The 20172-nt window shown below is 36.7% G+C and overlaps 1 protein-coding gene across 5 annotated transcripts in view; it reads left to right on the forward strand.

Annotated features, from left to right (window-relative positions):
* LPIN2 (lipin 2) overlaps nt 1-20172 on the forward strand; it is a 46674-nt gene that overhangs the window by 14782 nt on the left and 11720 nt on the right. For all 5 annotated transcript variants that reach the window (XM_040550135.1, XM_040550133.1, XM_040550134.1 and 2 more), the window contains exons 2-12: nt 148-348; nt 2873-2968; nt 5325-5623; nt 9506-9613; nt 15396-15519; nt 16195-16516; nt 16781-16880; nt 18023-18210; nt 19085-19178; nt 19534-19603; nt 19710-19799. In XM_040550135.1, coding sequence (XP_040406069.1) covers nt 157-348; nt 2873-2968; nt 5325-5623; nt 9506-9613; nt 15396-15519; nt 16195-16516; nt 16781-16880; nt 18023-18210; nt 19085-19178; nt 19534-19603; nt 19710-19799 — 1683 coding nt within the window. In that variant the 5' untranslated portion in view covers nt 148-156. The remainder of the gene's footprint in view (nt 1-147; nt 349-2872; nt 2969-5324; nt 5624-9505; nt 9614-15395; nt 15520-16194; nt 16517-16780; nt 16881-18022; nt 18211-19084; nt 19179-19533; nt 19604-19709; nt 19800-20172) is intronic.

Consider the following 20172-nt stretch of genomic DNA (forward strand, 5'->3'; position numbering starts at 1 on the left):
CTTTGAGGCATTTTTGTAATGCTTGTTACATTAAGCAGAGTAATTGATAAATGATATAGCATATGTATTTTGATTTTTAAAAGAACTTAACTTTTAAAAAAACTTCTTTTTACTTTATTTAATTACTCTTTTTCTTCTCTTCCTTAGTCTCAGACTATGAACTACGTAGGACAACTTGCGGGACAAGTCCTGGTTACTGTGAAGGAACTGTACAAAGGCATTAATCAGGCTACCCTTTCAGGATGCATTGATGTCATTGTCGTCCGGCAGCAGGATGGCACATACCAGTGCTCTCCTTTTCATGTCCGCTTTGGGAAGCTTGGTGTCTTGCGCTCTAAAGAAAAAGTGGTAAGTTCAGAAAGTGGGCCAAAACAAAGCTTTGAATACCAATGCATTCCCTTTTTTCCCCCCTCTTTCTTCCTTTCCCAGTCCCCCACATATCCAGTTAGCAGCTTCATTAAGTATAGAGCAGTTTCTTGTAACAGAGCGATAATTTTGGAATACAAAACAGGACTTTCTGTGGTAGTCTAAGGATTCTGCAAGAAAAAATGCTGTTTTAAAAAAGTTTTGACAGCTCTTGAAGTTATCAAATAAAGAATAATACTACAGGCACAGACACTTCACAGTCTTAAAATATTTACATGGTTATTTATTTATCTATTCAAGTATGCTGGGAAATAAATGCTTAATGCATTTAATGCATCCCTGATGCTGAAAGCAACTATTTTTGGAATGTCTGGGGGATAAATATAGTATATCTTAAGGGTTGGTGACCTGTCATAAATACTACCAGGGCTGCATCGATACAGGTATGGCCAGCAGGTGGAGGGAGGTGATTATCCCCCTCTGCTCTGCCCTTGTGAGGCCCCGCTTGGGAGCCCTGCATCCAGGTCTGGGGCCCCCAGCACAAGAAGGCTGAGAGCCTGTTAGAGCGGGTCCAGAGGAGGGCCACGAAGATGGTCAGAGGGCCGGAGCACCTCTCCTATGAAGGAAGGCTGAGAGGGTTGCAGTTGATCAGCCTGGAAAAGAGAAGGCTCTGGGGAGACCTCATTGCAGCTTTTCTATGCTTAAAGGGGGCTTATAAAAAAAGGTGGAGAGTGACTTTTTGCTCAGGCAGACAATGACAGGACAAGAGGGAATGGTCTTAAACTAAAAGAGGGGAGATTTAGATTAGATATTAGGAGGAAATTCTTCACTGTGAGGGTGGTGAGGCACTGGCACAGGCTGACCAGAGAAGCTGTGGATGCCCCATCCCTGGAGGTGTTCAAGGCCAGGCTGGATGGGGCTTTGGGCAACCTGATCTAGTGGGAGGTGTTCCTGCCCACGGCAGGGTTGTTGGAACTAACTTTCTTTAGTAATTTTCCTTCTTTTCTAACTCATCTTTTGAGGTCTCTTCCAGCCCAAGCCATTCTATGATTATCTTTGTTTAATGCTGATATGCAGTAGAAAATGCAATTGTTAGTATCTACAAGGAAATGAAAATTGGGGATTAAACTTTGTTCGTTGGTGGGCTTATTAAAAAGAGTTGCACCCAGTACGATTCCCTGTCCGGCCGGTCTGAGACTGTGGTGCTGCCATCCCCTTGCCTAGGCTTTAGTAATCATGTACTTAGGGAGTGAGCTGGATTGGGTTGTTAATTTGATTTAAAATGAATCTATTGTGGGGGGGAGTTTACATCCTTGGAAGAATGGTAAGTACTCCCAGTAGGGAGTACTGTGTATGACAACATTGCCCGTGGGTGTGTTACTGAAGAGTGGATTGATTTAAACAGATCATAAAACTTCAGGACTATATACAGCTATTCTAAGAAGTGAAATGTCACTGCAGGAAACTACCCTTATCTTTATATTTCTCTTGTGAAAAGAGAAAGAAGTGCTGCTAAAAGAGCAATTATGTTTTGGGAAGTTTTTTGTTAATGGTATGGTCATACTCAGTTACACGCATTAAGGTTTTGCATTTATCATAACACAGGCTATCAGCAGTTCTCCTGTTTCTCTTTTTGTTTTGTTTTGATTTCCCACTTGCTAGTGTTTTGCTAGTGTTTTCTTAATGAGCACACTGCTGAAAAAAGCTGGTTTTATTTTTTTCCTTAACAGTTCTGCAACAAATTACATCATGAACGCTTTTTCAGCAAGGTATAAGAGTGGTGATACAGCTGTACTTTAAATGCCTAATGTCTGTAGAGCAAGTGAGATACACATACAGCAGGAGTTATTTGAAACTGAGCTTGATAAATGCCATAAAGTACCTTGTAATGAGTCTAAAAACATTTTCCCTCTTGCAAAAGCACTATGGTTGCAGAAGAGTTGTGGTACCATGTCATATTCCCATAAACTCATGAGAAGGAAAATCTGAAACAACAGTTATCTGAGTTGCAGAAAGAATTGTGGGAAATCTGACCCGTTGGAAGCATGGGGTTAAGGTTACTTCTCAGAAAAAATACTGCCTTCAGGAGGCTTCCAGTTTTCCATCTTGATCTTCTGGTCTTTGTGACTGGTTTGTACTAGGCCCCAATTCAGTTTGAGCTTTAGGTATGTGAGTGTGAATAGACTCAGTTGTTCAGCATTCTTTCAGGAAAGAAAGACTAGATCAGTGCTTATTTATGCTCCCAGCTCTCTAAATCAGGTGAGCAAGGTTTAGTCATCAGATGTTTTCAGTTTTTCTTGTAGGTTATAGGATCTCTACTAATAGCCTGATGTATTTTCAGTTAACAAAATGAAGACCATTATAACAAACTTCTTTCAGAAAGCAGAGGAGGAAGAGAGTGATGATTATGCAATGGAACAAAGTTTATTATCAGAGATGAGCAAGACTCAAGGTCAGTGCTTTCCCCTGTGATGAATTATTCATGTTAAATCGTCTCTTTCCACAGATCGATATAGAAATTAATGGTGATGCTGTTGATCTTCATATGAAACTGGGTGACAATGGAGAAGCTTTCTTTGTACAAGAAACTGAGGAGGAAAATGTAAGAGCTTTGTGCTTTATGATGGCTACGATGCTGTGTTAACAGAGTAATGTGTTGAAAATGCTCAATATAGTATTGTCAATATGGTAACTCCTGAAAGCTAGATTTTGTGACTGAGTCTTACGCCCCTTTCATGTGCTACCAAGGTGCTTGGTATTTCATAGAGTTATGTTATCAGTGATAATAAAGTAATTAGTTGATTATTACCATTATTTGAAAGTTACTTTGTTTTAGTATGTTCATTCTTGTTATACAGCTTATAACTGCAGTTATACAGATTGCAATGTCTTATAATCACGTTTTGTCATATGTTCTTATAGCTTGCATTAAAATCTCTGTACTAATGAAGGCTGATTAATTTGGCATATTTTTTGTTACAATTTTTAGCATACTTTTTCACCATTTTATTTATGAAACTTTCACCAGTTAGCAATAGCTGCTTTAACTTGAGAATTCTTCTTGTATTAGAAAGCAGTAATTAATGTCCCAAGGCATTTTCCAATGGGAAGATAATGAGCTTCTGGAAAAAAAAACAGGAATAATAGTTCATTTTTAGTCGAGTTTTCTAAGGGTTTGGAACCTGTGTAATTGCAATATTTTTCAGTATAGAGCTTTGGTTTTGATCGCTTCTGCATCAGGAAGGATATTCAGCAGGATAAAAGGAAACAAATTTTAAATATAACAATCCAAAAGGTTTAATGAAAATAGAGGAGAAAAGGGAAAAAAATCTGTCTCAGCAAAGTAAAAGATGAAGTGTGTGCATTCACTGTTGCTATTAGGAATCAGTCTTTCAAGGAAATGCGCTTGATCCTCTTACTAGCTTATAACAGTGCTTGTTTACTGTGAGGGAATGGAGGAAGCACTCGTTTCAAAAGGAGATAAATATTACTTAAAGTTGAAGAAGAAAAACATTTAGACTAGTGTCCTAAATGATAAGTTGGGGCAGGAATTCATGATACTTAAGAGAAAGCAAGCATGAGTTCTGTTGTAACATGCACCATGAGTAAAATCAAAACTGAAAGTGGTTCTTTATAGCTGCAAGTTGTTAGCCATTGATGGGAACTGATCAGTCCTAAGATTATTTTCAGAAAGCAAGGATGATTACTGCTAACTTTGTATATTAACTTTGAACAGAAGTTGTATATTAACTTAGAAGTCCCTTACCTGTGCGTAATGTGTTCTGGAAAGCTGGTAGTTCATGCTGAAACTATAGATTTGAGTTAGGTAAGAAGCAGCGGATTGAGTTATTTCTAGTGCTCACAGATGCTTTCTTCTCTGCATTTCTGCTGCTGGTCAACATTTCCTTGTGGTAACTTATTAAAGCTGTGTTTAATGCTAAAGCTCTCATCAGAGTTCTCAATGAATTTGGAAAGGCTCTTTCAAGTGGTCAGTCTTTGCTGTTTTCAGAACTTGATATTCAGAAGAAACATCACACACAGGCATTGAGTATTTAATTCTATTGCTACCGTTAATTTTTCTTTTTTTACCATAAATTTTTTTTACCATAATTTTTTTACCATAAATTTTTCTTTTTCCCCTCCATGGAAATTCCGTTATCTTCTCTTTTTGTTCACTTCATATTTGTTCCTTCACAGTGTACTTCTTTCGGTCTAGGTCTTGATATGTTTTAGCTTGTTGTTCCGATGTAAACAAACACAGTGGTTGATTGGTAAAGCTTTTTCTTCATCTGGATTGTTGCTTCTGTAATTAATTGAGGGTTGGTGCTGGTTTTGGTTTTGCTCTTTTTTTTTTAACCTGAGTAAATTATAGTTAAGTTTATCTTTTTGGAAGATACTTTATGTAAACGATGCCTGACATGAATGACAGAGCTTGAATGCACCCTCAGTTTTGTGGATAACACGGAACTGGGAGGAGACTTCAACTCGACGTGGCCATGGGTATCCTAACCTAAGGCCCTACTTTCAACAGAAGATTGAACCAGATAATGTCCAGATATCCCTTCCAACCTTTCTGTAATCCAACCTTCCAACAACTTTCTATGAATCTGTTTCAAAATAAGTAGGTAACATTGGGATTAATTAGCCTGTTTTTAGTAATGCATTTGCTAAGTATGGATAGAACTGTTGTGACTGAGTATTTGTTTTGCTATCAAAATCAAATGTGTGTGTGCCTTAAAACTGTAATAATACTAACATTCATTTATCTGAACTGTCTGTAATCCTTCCAGTGACCTTCCTTTCTGGATATCAGTCTCTTATATCGCTGGGCTATTGTATGGTTTCATGTCTAAAAATAGATACAAGGATTAGTCTGTAGGCCATAATTATCCTGTATGCACATAACAAAATTAAAAAAAAATAAAATAAAAATTTGTGCTTTATTTTCTTTTGTTTAGGAAAAAGTTCCTGCATATTTGGCAACATCTCCAATACCCACTGAAGACCAGTTTTTTAAAGACAGTGACAATCATTTGAAATCAGGTGAAAATGAGAGGACATGTGCGAACTCAGAAATTCCACACTCTGTGGAACCAGAGACTGTATTCACCCCAGGTTCTGTGAAAAAGAAAAAAAGAAGAAGAAAGAAATACAAGCAAGATACCAGGAAGGAAGATCAAATGTCTTCTACTGGGACAGAAGAGATTTTTGAAATGGAAATAAGCTCAGATGATGAGAAAAGTGTTCAACCCCTAAGGTAAATAAACTATCAGGTATTTGCTGAGTGCTTTTACTGGTATTACTGAACTTTTTAAAAGTGACTTGTGCCTTTCCTCTATGCAAGTAATGTCTAAGTTTCAATAGGCTGTAGGTAGGCTCTCATTAAACAAACAAAATCCCAAACTGTTACCTTCCATATTCTTAGAGTCATTCAAGTTTGGCCATTTTGTTGTAAACATGAAATCCATTTAAGTCCATTCTCATAAAGAAGCTTTGTCCTGATCTGTTGTGTACCTTCTTAGAGGCAGGGTGGTGCAGTAGTGTTTAGAAACCTGTAAGTAAACTCTGGTGTCAAATGTCTCTAGTACACTGCATCTGACTCCTCTTGTAACTTGAAGTTTACTTCAGTAACTAAAAACTACAAAAATTAACACTCCTTTGCATTAATAAAGAGAACTCTCTACATATGTGTAGTTGTGGTGGGGAATAATCAGCCCTGTATGTTGAAGTGGATAAACTATTAGTAAATTGGAGCTTGTAGTAAAGTTATAACACGTACTAAGAAAAGTTAGGAGCTTATACGAACGATCGGAAGGATTATGGTCATAAAAGAAAGCTATCAAGCATTTAAACATTTAAAATCCAGAAAAAGCCTACTCAATGGGGCTTCTCGGAAATTTCTTAGGCTGCTGAATGAAAGAAGTGAAGTTACGTTTTAAACAGAGCTCGGTGCTTTGTTGGACAACTTTACTGCTAAATGTAGTACGAGTAAATTGTATATCTGGTCTGGGAAATGGAAGAATGCTTTGGTAAAAGAATAAAATGTAACTGAAAAATCTCTCCTGCAGTATGGGTCTTCAGGGGAGTCTCAAGCTTAATAATAAGTAGCAGTCAAAAAGATCAGTCAGTGCAAAAGAACGTGAGTCTAAGTGATATCACACCTATGCCCAGTAAAACACAACAAAACCTGGAATTTAAAGTGTTTTCGAGAATATTTGTGGTATTACTATTTCATTTGTCTTTGTTTTCATTGTCGTGCTTATGTCAAAGAATTTTCATTTAGATACTGCTCTGTTGAAGATGAAGATTTGGTATTTCATTTGGCTTGATTTTTTTCTTTTTTTCCTTTTTTCTATTTTAAGAAAAGCAAGATTTTTAATCAGGCTTCAGTGCAAGAGCGTTAAGACAACAATATCTTAGTGAAAACATCAAAAATCAAAGTAACCATCAACTATAAGAAGAAAGCAAATAGACCCTGTGATTGATTTAATCTCCATTTAATAAGTCATTGCAGATGATAACAAATCATTGCAAAATTCATTTTCTCTCATTGCAAATTTGGAATGTTGCATCAATAGTGGTCGATTTCAACATGTGTTCAGAATTCAAATTAATATTCCAGCAATTATCTTAGTATGATGAGAGATGAGTAAAAATTTGTGGGTTTGACTAATGTCTGGTCTAGTCATAGCCGAACAAGCAATAGTGTTTCCATAAAGGTTACCCCAGTTTTATTTTTGTACTGTCTAGAATAAAGGATTGAAAAGGCTTTTTATTTGTAAACCAGAATACTTTTAATAACAAAAACGGCAGTAGAAATGCCTTCTCAGTGTTGTGATGTGAAAAGAAGGTGACTTTATAAAAAAAATGAATGCTGTTTTCATGTGAATGATCAGTAAGTGCAGGACTGAAAAATTAAATTGTAGTAATTGAAGCCCAGAGACAGGAAGTTCATGGCTATGTATCTATTAGCGGAGTTCATGGACAGTCATTCCAGTGGCCTATCAAGGCAGGAAATAAAATGCTTTGCAACAGACATATGAAGTTTCTTTCCCAGCTGAAGATACTGTTGTAGAAAAACATTCATAAGGTGCACACGCATCCTGTGGGGATGTAAGGTGATATCAGTAGGTTTGAAGTGTTTTATAGCCCTGTGTGATATCCATAAATGAAACTGAAAAAAACTCTCTGTAAAGAAATAGAACCTTAAACTGCTATTAGACATATCTTCAGATTGCAGAGTGACTCCGAGAAAGGAAAAGGGAGGGTGGAGTTCCAACAGGAAGGTCAAAAATTCAGCCATAGGTACCAGTACGTCATGTCTTACCTAGTTCTTCCCTTACAGAGTGGTAAACAAGCTGTTTCCTGTTCCTCGGGAAAATTCAGAATCTGTTTCCACATGTTTATGCAACTTTTTTTAAAATGTCCTTTGTCTCTTCTAGCTATGATGGTATGCTGTAGATTTAGTTATGTTACAAATGCTTGAATAATCTAAAATACCAGCAGGACTGAGATTAGTGCATACACTCAGAAATAGAGGGTGTTATTTTTCTAGTGCTAAGGGTGTTGCATTGTGTCTGTCCTGGGTCATGCTCCACGACTGCTCCCAACCCTGTAAAATGGAAATGATTTTCACTTTCAATCCGCACAGTTTGTCTGTGCTTTCAGGAAGGCATTAAATGTACATTAACCTTCTGGAGCATTCTAACATAATGCCATTAAATGGCTTTCGCTGGTCTCTTAAAGCACCCATGCAGTGCATCAAGCTGGAAGAAGTTACCTGTCTCTAAAGTCTTCAGTATTTAGATACTATATAAAATGGGTATGTATGAGAGGAAGTGGTAGCAGTCTTTATGAACGTTGCAAAATAAGTAGTTTAGAATTAATAGTAAACTCAGATGTTACAAATTGGTATACACTGATCTAATATTAATTCTCCCCTCTTATTTTCAGTGATCTTTGACTGTGTTTGTATTTTTAACCTTAGAGATGAGATTTATTCACTTAGAGATTTTATTCTTTTTTTTTTTTTGGTCCTTCATGTAAACTCATTCGGTGGCTAATTCCTGGTGAATAAAATCTGTTTAGTACCACCTACTTGTCATCTTGCCCACCCTCAGAAGTCAAAATATCGAGGACCTCTCTGTAATCATTTTCTAGTGTGCTTTCTTAATCTTTTGATAACAACTTTTGCCTGTGTTTAGATACTTAGCACTGGCTACAATAAAATATGAAACTTTTCTATCACAGTTAGCTTGGTTTGAGTACAAAAGGTGTGTACAAAAGTCTTTGCAGCTGTAATAACAAGTCAAGCTTTCATCACCAGGAATATCATTTCATAAGAATAATAATACCCAGTGTTAAGATACATTTCTAAGTTCAGTATTTAACAGAGTCTAGACTCTTCCAAATCACAGACTCTCTCAAATGAGAGATCACTGTAACTGCTTACTGTCTAAGTAAACTGCAGTATTAAATAAGTGTGTAAAATCTATTTATGTATTTTAATACATAGAGAAGATTTTAACACTATGTCCATAAGATAGATTAGCATTAGCACTACAGAAGAGGTTCAGTGCAAGCATGCTGCTAATGGAGGAAATACACCTTTTCTTTCTTTCATATCTTAAAGTAACTTTTTGCATTTTACACTGAAGTTCCTGACTCATCTTTATTGTATTATTTGCACTGTGTGGCCATGATGCAAACTTCTGGGTGAATTGTGTGGCCAGTAGCTGCCCCTATTTACTTAATTTGTGAAATGTGCAATCTTAAAACAGGTTGTCAAACTACTTTTTAACTTCTTCAGTGAATCTGAAGTGAGGTTTATGGGTTCATCTTTGGGTTTTGGTAGTATTAGCTGGCTGAAGAGAGTGATATCACTTAAGTTATTGTGAATTCTTAGTTCAGTATTGACTTACACGGTATCAGAGACCCTTTAAACTTGTAATATTTTAAAGTGTTAGTTTCTATAATAATTAGTTTGTATACAGGTGTGCTGCAAACAATTAATTCTTTAAGCTGTACACTTCCTTTTCATCTTGGATTTTTAATAGCATGTGAAGTCACTTTTCTAACTGAATTAGTAATGCAGATTTCTTAGAGTTGACTTATTAAATGTCCCTTGTTATTTCTGCAGAGGATCCTCAAATTCATCACCAAAAGGCGAAGAACAAAAGGAATCTTTGATTTATCACTCAAAGGATCATTACCCCTTATCTGATGGAGACTGGTCTCCTCTGGATAAGTAAGTCACTTTGTAATGTCATTGTGCATATAAAGGTGAATGATTATAATAAATGTGCCTTTTTATTATTATTATTGTTTTTAATTTCTTGATCTGTAATACTATCCAACTCGTCTAAGTTCTGTGATACCAAATGTAGCATGAGCTGCTTATTTGGAACTTTGGGAACTTTCCACTCTATGTATTAAACCAAAGTTGTCATTTTTTCCTCAAATGAACAAAATGTTCTTGCTCAAATTCACTACCAAAGAAAGAAAATGCAATTAATAAGATTTTGTTGAGAAAGATATGTAAAGTTCCTGTGTTCCCCACGATTCACCGTAGCATAAGTAACATTTGATATGCCATAAAGCAGAAGCATTGGGTATGTAAGTTAGAACTTGTCAGGTGCAAATTACTTGAGGTAAAGCTAGGTCCTCAGCTTGAATCATTGCAGTGCAGAACAGAGGATTTGCTAGCTACTGGAACACTAACCCAGAAATACCAGAAGCACAATCTGTTGATTGTGGATTCTTACAAATTGCATGATAAGGCTCACCAGTCAATTTTCAGTTAGTGACTGGGGCATTTATGTTTACAAACCCAAGCTCTTCGGTTTATGATGTTCAAGCTTTTATGTTCTACTTGCATTCAGTTTCTCGCTTTTTCAAGACTCATGCTTTCGAAGTTTGGCTTTACCACTCTAACGCTAATCTCTATTAGTGTAAGTAGATGCAGTCCTTGAGGTGAATTTTACCTGAACACTGAGCAATAGGGAAGGGCGTGTATGTAGCACATAGCACGCTGATCAACATCTTGATTCGTGTCAACTCTTTGGTGAGTGTCTAGTTTTACTGCTTTTCAGTTTGAGGAGTCTACCTCACAGCAGATACATTCTTGGTGTCAGGGAGGATTACTGGTCAGCCCTGTGTGATGGCCATTGTTGCATTTTTAGCTGCTCAGTGTACCAGGTGCCTATTTTTCTGTACCAATACAGCAGAATATAGATTAAGCTTCAGAAAATACTTAAAAAATAATCTCCCTGCTTTGGGTGTTTTCCACGGCCATGGCCTCAGTAAGTCTGAATGCACCACACCATGCTTGGTGCCTGCTAATTCCCCAGTTCCCCCAGTCACAGCTTGTTAATGAACAGAAGCCTCTCAGAAGCAGTTGGACAGGAAATCCCATTATTGTTCCTTTTTATGTTTTGGGCTGACATCCACATCCTCAATTGTGCTTAATAAGATGTAGTGTTCAAATGTTCCCTAAAGGTTTGTGGTTGAAAAGCATCCACAGTGTTTGACCCTGAATGATACTGTGTCACATGGATTATATTATCTAGTTAATTGGAACATCAAGTCCTTCATCAAGACAGGCTGGTACTTCTTTTCAGTTTATCGAACTCTAACTAACATAGACTAGCAGATTATATCTAGGAGACAAGATCCATCCCTTTCAGTGCTAATCTCCTTTCTTCTTGTTTACATGTTTATTGGGATAGTCTTCTATAGCAGCTTGTCTGTGGATCTTGTGAGATGCCTGGGCTGTCAGTTTTTTTTTTTTAACAAGAAGCTATCCAGTAACAAAGAAATTGCCAATTTTCATTTCCCTTTTTTTGGGGGGTGGGGTGGGGAAAATCTATCTGGGAAAAGGGAAGTTTTACATTGAATTATTTCTCCTGAGCCACCAAAGAAAGATTCTTTAATGCACACATCGTACAGTGAAAGAAATGAGAGGTTATAAAAACCTCTTTTTTGGCAGACCTGGAACAGCTAATAGTCTTTTTTTTTTTTACAGTAATATGGTAACTTTAGCTGTTACCTTATCTCAAAAAGGATTACTTCACGCATGTTAATCTTTGAGATGTTTTCATATGAAACTTTCACAGGGCATAGATATGTTTGATAGTGAATATAGTGTTTGCTATTTCTGGTCTTCTCTTTTAGTCAATTCACCCTTGAAAACTTTTAGTGAAGGTACTACCTATCGCAGTAGTTCATCTCCAGTGGTATCTGGGTGACTGGTTGGTAAATTGCCATTTAAGAGAGTAGGTGCTCCATTTCTTGGTTAGCCTGTGTCAGTGTTTGGATGTCAGTGTTCTTCCTATCCAGGTGCACAGCATTAACTGAAGTGACTCAAATCTGGCATCTAGATACATGTCTCTCATTTCTGCAGTACTGAGAAATCTAATCCCTTATTTGTCTTTTTTACTATATACAACAGCATATATGGGTATATTTTCTTTTGCACAGAACAGTATGTCCAGCTGTACCCATCCTAATACTTAGGTACCATCTGAGGGTTAAATTCACTTGAGTCCCAAAGCAAATCTGCCTTTCTCCCTTCTTAGGCCTCATCAGTGAGATTTCTTGTAATAACCTTATTGCAAGGATGGCTCCTTTCTTATTTTTTTTGCTTATCCAATGGGGACCATTCACAAAGCCTCATTCTGTCTGATATCTGATACTTGTAAACTCTGAGAAACTGTCCTTACAAAGACTGTCAAAGTGAGCAGTGGGTTCACTTTTATCAAAAATTTAGGGACCAGGGATATATGGCCCACTTAATTCATCAGGTGGACCTTCACTGGAATTTACCAGACTTGGATGAAAAATCTTTCTTTTGCTCACATTTTCAAAGCTGCACACCTGGAATTCCATTTGTCCTTCTACAAAGCACTGTCTGCAGGTGTTATGATACTTCAGTGGTCTTTCTAAGAAGCAGTTCTTTGGCATTCTCCTGCTGAGTGGTGCCATGATCTCTCGTTCTATGACTGTACGCTTAAAACAAGACGTTGATAGTTTTGAGTGACATCTAACTATTAATTAGTTTTTAAGACATGAAGCTCATATTTGTTTGCTTCTCTTCTTTCCTTATGACTCCTTTTCAATCACAGAAACAGAACCTCAGTATGTCAAATACCCACTTTAACAGTGGCAAGATGGGAACAGATCTCCTGCAAAAGCAAAAATTCTCCACAGAGTGGTTTGGGTTAGGAGGGAACTTAAGGATCATCTAGTTCCAGCCCTCCTGCCATGGGCAGGGACATCTTCCACCAGACCAGGTTGCTCAAATCCCCATCCAGCCTGGCCTTGAACACTTGCAGGGATGGGGCATCCATAGCTTCTCTGGGCAGAAGTCCATCCCCAAATGACTGGACATTTCATGGCTTGTATGAGTGTATATTTGTACTGTACTTGTTGAAGAATTTTAGCTACTAATATGTAATCACTCCACACTTTACAAATGTGGAAGAAGAAAGTTGAGTCGTTTAAGGTAACAGAAGTCTAGCGGAAAGATACTAAGTAAATCATGTATATCTTTAGTCATAGGATTTCTTTCTTAAATCCAAAAAGTTTTGCTCCTACTTCAGGGAGCCATCTCTGATAAAAGCTTAAGAGACAGGAAGCTTGCTTACCCTTGGGACAAGATAGGATGCTAATTATTTGCACTGAAGGCTGTGTGTATATGTAGTGGGGCCATGTCTGTCTTCAAATGTGCTAGGTATTTTAGTTAAGGAGCAGTATTTAACTTTGAACAGGCATTGCATTGTTTCCTACTCAAAATAAATAGCAGCAGTCAATACAGATGGGTGGATTTATGCTGGTAAACTATGTTGCATTTTGAAATTGATACTTTATTCATTAGGGTGGTATCAACAGATCTACTTAGTAGTTTTGTGTTTGAGAGTGGGGCCACATTTTGAACAGATGAATGCCTTAGGATGTAGTTTCATTTTTTCCATCACAAAAGGCAGGCATAGAGAATGATACTTTAAATGAAGAAAAAGTAGAAGGTGGCCACAGGTCTTTTTCTTTTGGCTCTCTGGTCTCATTTCTTCTAATAAATGGCTAGAAGTTTCCTTCATGTGTACTATGCATTCAAACATGTATCTTCCAAGACTTCCATTTTAACCATCATGGTAGGTGATCATGACTTACTCAAAATGGGGAAAGTGTTGTTTTTTATGTTGGAGAGGTTGAAAGGCTGGTTGGGGGGGATTTGCCTTTTTTTTTTCTTGAGATTGGTCCTGTTGATCTTCAGAACCTTTGCAGGGAGCCGAGTGAATATAACAGCCTAAGTCTTCCAGCAAGACACTACAGTTTCTTTCAAACCACTGTCCTATTCACTAGAATAAAACCAAAGGAATAACCGTCAGCTATTTGTTGCCTGATACCATCGATGTTTTTCCTGTTTTAACAAGCAATGTTAGCATGAGTGGATCACTGTTACAAGCATGGGCCTTTAGAGTAAAACCTTCTCCCTGACAATGATAATGGAAAACTTGCACTTTGGGGGAAATGGAACAGATTTTGCCCTGAAGTACTCAGTCTTTTGCAGGTACTGCTGATTATTAGGAATTAGGCTAAGAAACAGGTTAATAGGTCTGCATGGCTTCCAGTTGACTTGTGATGTAGGCAGAACAAATTATTTGACACCAAAGGAAAATGAGCTTATATTCCTCCTCGTAACAAAGATGTGCATGTATTTTCATCAATATATTGCTTTAAGTTCTTCTAACAGTGTAGAAAGGGCAATTTCTGTAGGAAATTTCTCTTTTGTGTCCCTTGGACAATGAAGACTGGAAATGAACAATGAGATGTTGAATCGCATGTTGTAGACTTGCTTAAATGTACTGCTACCTTGGATTTTCTGGTATCCCTTAGAATATTATTAAGGACTCTTACTGTTTGGATTGTGGTCAGATGATTGGATTTGCTTGCTTCAAATGTCTATTTCTTATTGTGGAAGCCTGATTCCACAAACCTCCAGAAAGTTTCAGATAAGATACTTGCATTAATTCTTGAAAGAACTTTATATGTTTTATATTTTTGTGTGTGTGTATATGTGTATATATATATATATGTACACACATAAGTGAAATACCTGTAGGATTTACTATAAAATTTTTCAGTATTCAATATCAAGGTTTATATTTAAATAAAAAAAACAATCCCCAAACACTATGAATGTCAAAGTGTAAAAAGAGCAGGATTTCTATAATATGAGTTATAAATGCCTTATTTGAGAGTGGAGAGACTTGGACCTTTCCCAACCCCCATATACTGCATCAGAGCAACATCATGTGTTTCCCTTCTTCCCTAAGACCTGAAGAGCAAAATGATTTTGAAATTTTTGAAATCACACCTTTCTTACATTTTGTAGAGTGAGTTCTTTTGGCTTAAAAGTAGTTAGAAGTAAATTTCAAAGGGTCTTTTTCTGATTTATGGATAGTAAACGCTGTGGGAGGAGTAAGATGGAACTTTAACAAGTCATGTAGTCTGAAGGAAATTTTCAAATAATCTCCCTTGCCTCTCCTAAGGAATCTTGCTAATGTTGTTTTTCCCACCTGTAGACCAGGATTTGGTGTTGCTTCATTCACATGAGTTATCTTTGTAAAACTTCCGTTACTCAGGTCTTGGCATAGCAGGCTTAAATGCTGTATCCTTACAGAACAAAGGAACTCAAAGCAGGCTTCTGCTGTACTTTTGGATAATCAACTTCTTTTTTTTCCTGTTTGTTTTTTTTAATGGAATGTGGGCTTAGGAGAGAGCTATACCTACACTGCAGATAAAGTGAAGGAATCTGTTTAGGGTGATCACTGTGGAAGTCCTTTAATGTGATTTTGGTTTTAACCTAATTTCTCACTGTCTGAAAACTGCTGGGCTTCTTGCCATGATGCAGAATAATTGAAGCTCTGTTAAGCTGTAGAAAATTCTACCAACAGTAGCTGCACAACAAATGCATTTTAAACACTGTAGCTTTCTTGCTTTTTTTTTTGTTGTTCCTGTTGATTTGCTAGCCCTTACTCTGAGCCAGTCTGCCCTAAAAGTGATTCAGAACTAGAAGTTAAACCTGCTGAGAGCTTGCTCAGATCTGAATCTCACATGGAATGGACATGGGGAGGATTCCCAGAATCAACCAAGGTATCGTTATTTACTGTCTCAAACTCTGTGAACTGAATTTTGGCATATTTAAAATTGTGCACTACAAGTGGTTTGCAAATCTGCTGCTGTTCTTCAGAATAATTCAGCTGAAGTAGGAAAGTAGCACCCCCTTGTGGCTGCCTGATAGTCGATGTTACTGAGTTCAAAAGCTGATCAGCGAAGTAATTCTTGAAAACTTTGTAGTGATGTAAAATTTTTGAATTTTTAGATAGAAACTGACGAAATCAACTCTGGAAACAGATTTCCTTTATTTTAGGATAAACTATAGTTCATTCCAGAGGAATGGTAGCCTTAATAGGTGGAATAAATTTTTTATCTAACAGGACAGCTGATTAACAGGACAGCTGATGGCATAAGCCCTATCACATCCTTGTTTATGCATTTTTCTTGCCTTGTGTCATCATGTCAAGACTTGCCAGTTTCTTTATTAACTTGCTAATAAGCCAGTATGAAGCTTTTCTTTTAGGGAACTTTGCTAATAACGTAGGCCATGTTTTATGTTGATAAAATACATGTTTAAATTCTTACCCCGTTTACTTGTGATCAGGGCACCAAGCTTACTGACAAAATTACCCTTGAGTACAGGTTTAATGTTCAGACCAGAATAAAACAAATACATGAAGTGAGAGGATTGACTGGAGTCTTGTTTTTCAGATAAGCAAGAAAGAGAAACTGGAACAGCCCAGAACAGCTACCATTACACCATCAGAAAAGACTCATTTTAGGGTCATCCTCAGCTCTGATGAAGTTGAAGATGATGATGTAGTGAAAGATTCTGTCTGTACGGTACTAAAACCTGAGCCAAGAACTCATCCTCTTCTTAAGCAAATGGATATTAAAGATTCTCTTGCTTCTGCAATCATAGAACCACAGGATTCCTTAACATTAGATGCTGACCATCATTCCAGACTGTTGGTAGACCCTCTACCAGAAACGAAGCCAACAACAAAAACTGACTCTCCTTCCAAAAAGAAAGGTATATAATAAAACTGATTATTTCCTTCATTGTAATCTACCAGATAGGGGCAGTAGTGAAAAAAGCACAAATGTGCCTTTTCATTTTTTCCTGAAAATCTTTCAAGTCTTAATTGACTAAAACCATAATTAAATTCTTCAATTTATAAATGCTGTAAGTCTAAATCTTCCAAAAATATCTTCCAATAAATCTTCCAAAATTATGTTTGTATTTAATGCGTCTGGATAGCTTCATCTCAGTAACCTTAATTGTTAAAATTAACAGGGGTGCACAAGCGAAGTCATCATCAGGGGCCTGATGATATTTACTTGGAGGACCTAAAGGCTTTGGAACCTGAAGTTGCAGCACTCTACTTTCCCAAAAGGTAATTTTAAACTAAAATTCCATGAACCTAGGCTTATACTGCAGTTGCACTATGTGAACAATTACATGTATGATTTAAGTGTCTCCAATAAGAGAATGGGACTTTAGGTTTCTAGGTGTTTGTGGAGAAGTTGGTCCTAATCTCATTGTGGAAATCAGTTTATGAATTGGCGAGAAACATGATTAAAGATCACGTGAGAGTTTATTACTGAGAGGCTTAAATCTTTGTAGAATCAGTATGTTCTGAAAATATTGCTAGCTCTAGATAACACGCTTCAGTTTATTTTTTTACATGCCCTGTACATTCTTTCCAGCTAATTTTTTAATATCAAAACAGACAAAAAAGATCTCTTAAAATCTTCATGCAAGGATCAGTCTCAAAATTCACTCGTTTTGTATTTTATGAAATCTAAGCCTTCTAGGTATTTCTAAAATACTCTACGAAAGTCTTCCAAGACAGTCATTCTTCTGGAAAAATACAGCCTAATAAGGAAGAAGTGTCTAACTTCTGTTGACCTGTGTTTAAAAAAAAAAAGTGCACGTTTCAGTTTTTGTGGGTCTGGGGGCAGGATTGATAGCAACAGGAGAACATAACTGTAAAAAGCTTTAGTTTTATTTTGTTAGTTACTAATAATTGTAACTTTAGATGACAGTGTGGTATTTTTCTTATTTAAAAGACAACCTATTGTAGTTTTTTTCCAAACAGTGTTCTAAAAACGTTAAGCAACGTCCCTTTTCCTTCTTATTCTTATTCTACAACATTCTGGTAAAGACTGAGGAGCATGGTATTGTTCTGTGACTATAGAATGTAGAGGAATTTTCCTCATTTAAATCCAGTTTTGTTGCAGACAAAAGAAATGTCATTATTTCCCAATTTAGATGGACATTGGGAGGAGAATTGGACGCCATCAGTGGAGGTTAATAAAGGGTTTGCATGTGTGTCTGATTTCTCTTTATTATTAAATTTATGTATTTATGTTGTAAAATGATGCAGGACGTTATAAAAATGCAACAGCAAAATCATTTTCGAGTAATCATACAGCATGTTCTGTAATCTAAAATCTATACATCTGTTTGCAAGTAAAATAATTATGGAAAATGTGATTCTTTTTTTCCTTTTTTTTTTTTTTCCCTCTCCTATAGTGATTCTGATCCAGGCTTCAGGCAGTGGACCGAGTCAGATACCCTTTCTGGTTCTCAGTCACCCCAATCAGTAGGAAGCGCAGCTGCTGATAGTGGCACAGAGTGCATGTCTGATTCTGCGATGGACTTGCCTGATGTTACACTCTCACTTTGTGGAGGTCTCAATGAAAACGGGGAGATTTCTAAAGGTACGTGAGAAACTAAATCATAAACGGTAGTAAAGCTCAGGCAGTTAAATGAAGTGGCTTGAATACTCTCATTTCTACCTTACGAAGCTTTGGCCTATAATTAGGCTTATGTTGGGAAACACATTCAATTTTCTACAATTCTCAAGCATTTGCCAAGCAGAGGTTGTGGAATTTAGCCTTAAGTTAATCAAGAGCACACAGAGTCTTGAGAAACGCTTATCTCCTTTTTCATGTTACATATTATACATTTGACTAACCATTCTTATTTCTGTCTGCAGTTCCTTGTTTACTCCAATATAAATCTTCACAAACCGTATTCTTCCTAATTGCCTGGTGTTTTCCTTTGGTGGTGTTTTTTAGCCATTGAGAGACTAATATTATCTTGGACTATCTTATCTCCTGCTCTACTTTTCCCATCCTAAATGTTTGTTAACCTTTAGCTTTCTTACCTGGTGATTCTTCTCTCTTAGTGCTAACTTCAGTGCTAACAACATTAACTTCAGCATTGAAGTTGTATGCATTTTGAGTGAGCTTCTAGTAGTGCATAATTTTCATCAGTGTTTTTAGTATTACTTTTTTAATGATCATCCCATCTCTTAAGTCATCAAGTGAAATTTACATGCATATTATGAACAAATCCTTCTTCTAGTTTCTTATTTCTTACTTCTTGTGACTGTTAAAGTGTTATGAGGCTTTCCCTGCTACTGAGAAGGCAGTCAGACTCTTGACAGGTAGGCCACATTAGTGTATCTTGAGTGATGCTGCAAAATTAGCAAAGACTCTGAAACAGCAAAGCATTTTCCTAGATACAGACTAATCAGACATCTTAGGATTTTATATTACTAATTTTAATCCAAATCCGCTTCTATTGCAGAAAAGTTCATGGAACATATTATTACTTACCATGAATTTGCTGAAAACCCTGGACTCATAGACAATCCTAATTTGGTAATAAGGATTTACAACAGGTAAGTTCTCTGTATCATAAAATTAATTCATAGAGAAACATACTTAAAATCTACCATATAAAGTGAGTGCATTTCTCAGCTTCCATTTTGATTTATTTTTTGATGGATCTGCTTCTTGGTCATAAAGAAAATGCTTAAAGCTAAATTTAATGCAAGCTTTTAGCTCAATATCAAAGTGAGATTTCGTTTCAGCACTGATGTTGGTGTGTATATTAAAATAAGTCCACTTGCAACAAACTTTAGTTGTTGGCAGGAAACGTATCTTTTCATCAAGAAAAGGGCAGTCTGCACACTGGTATTTATTTACCTCTGTTCAGGTTTTGTAATAACTTATCAATAATGTGTTTTAAAACAGGTATTATAACTGGGCGTTGGCTGCTCCAATGATTCTGAGTTTGCAAGTGTTTCAGAAAAGTTTGCCTAAGGTAAATGAGATGTATCCTTCTTTAAAGATTTTGTATGTAGTAATACATGGTTATCTTTTTATTCTGTTTTTTCTACACGAACTTAAAAACATGCCTATTTTTTCAGGCTACTGTTGAGTCTTGGGTCAAAGAAAAGATGCCAAAGAAGTCTGGAAGGTGGTGGTTCTGGCGCAAGAGAGAAAGCATGACTAAACAGGTAATTGACTTATATTTTCCTCATCTATTAAAAGATTCTAAAACTCCGTTTGTCAAAAGTGCCTCAGAACACTGCTCATACAGATCTGTCACTGACTGCCAGCTGGGAGTTATTCACTGTTGCAGTAGCTATTGCTATTACTGAACATTTCATCTCAAATACTACATAATTTTTCATTGTTCCTAGTTACTTCAACAATTTATTCAGCTTTTGCACAGTATTCTTCAAATCCTTTGTTCTAAGCCATAAGCTTAGTCAAGTCAAAGCTACTCTTCAGTCACTGCAATATGTTTTAGGAATTTATACACAAATTAAGTAGGTGCACAGTAGATGTTATGCTGAGACACCCCATTTTAGATTAAATTATCTAAAC

This window comes from Cygnus olor, chromosome 2, assembly GCF_009769625.2.
Source record: "Cygnus olor isolate bCygOlo1 chromosome 2, bCygOlo1.pri.v2, whole genome shotgun sequence".
NCBI classification, from domain to species: Eukaryota; Metazoa; Chordata; class Aves; order Anseriformes; family Anatidae; genus Cygnus; species Cygnus olor.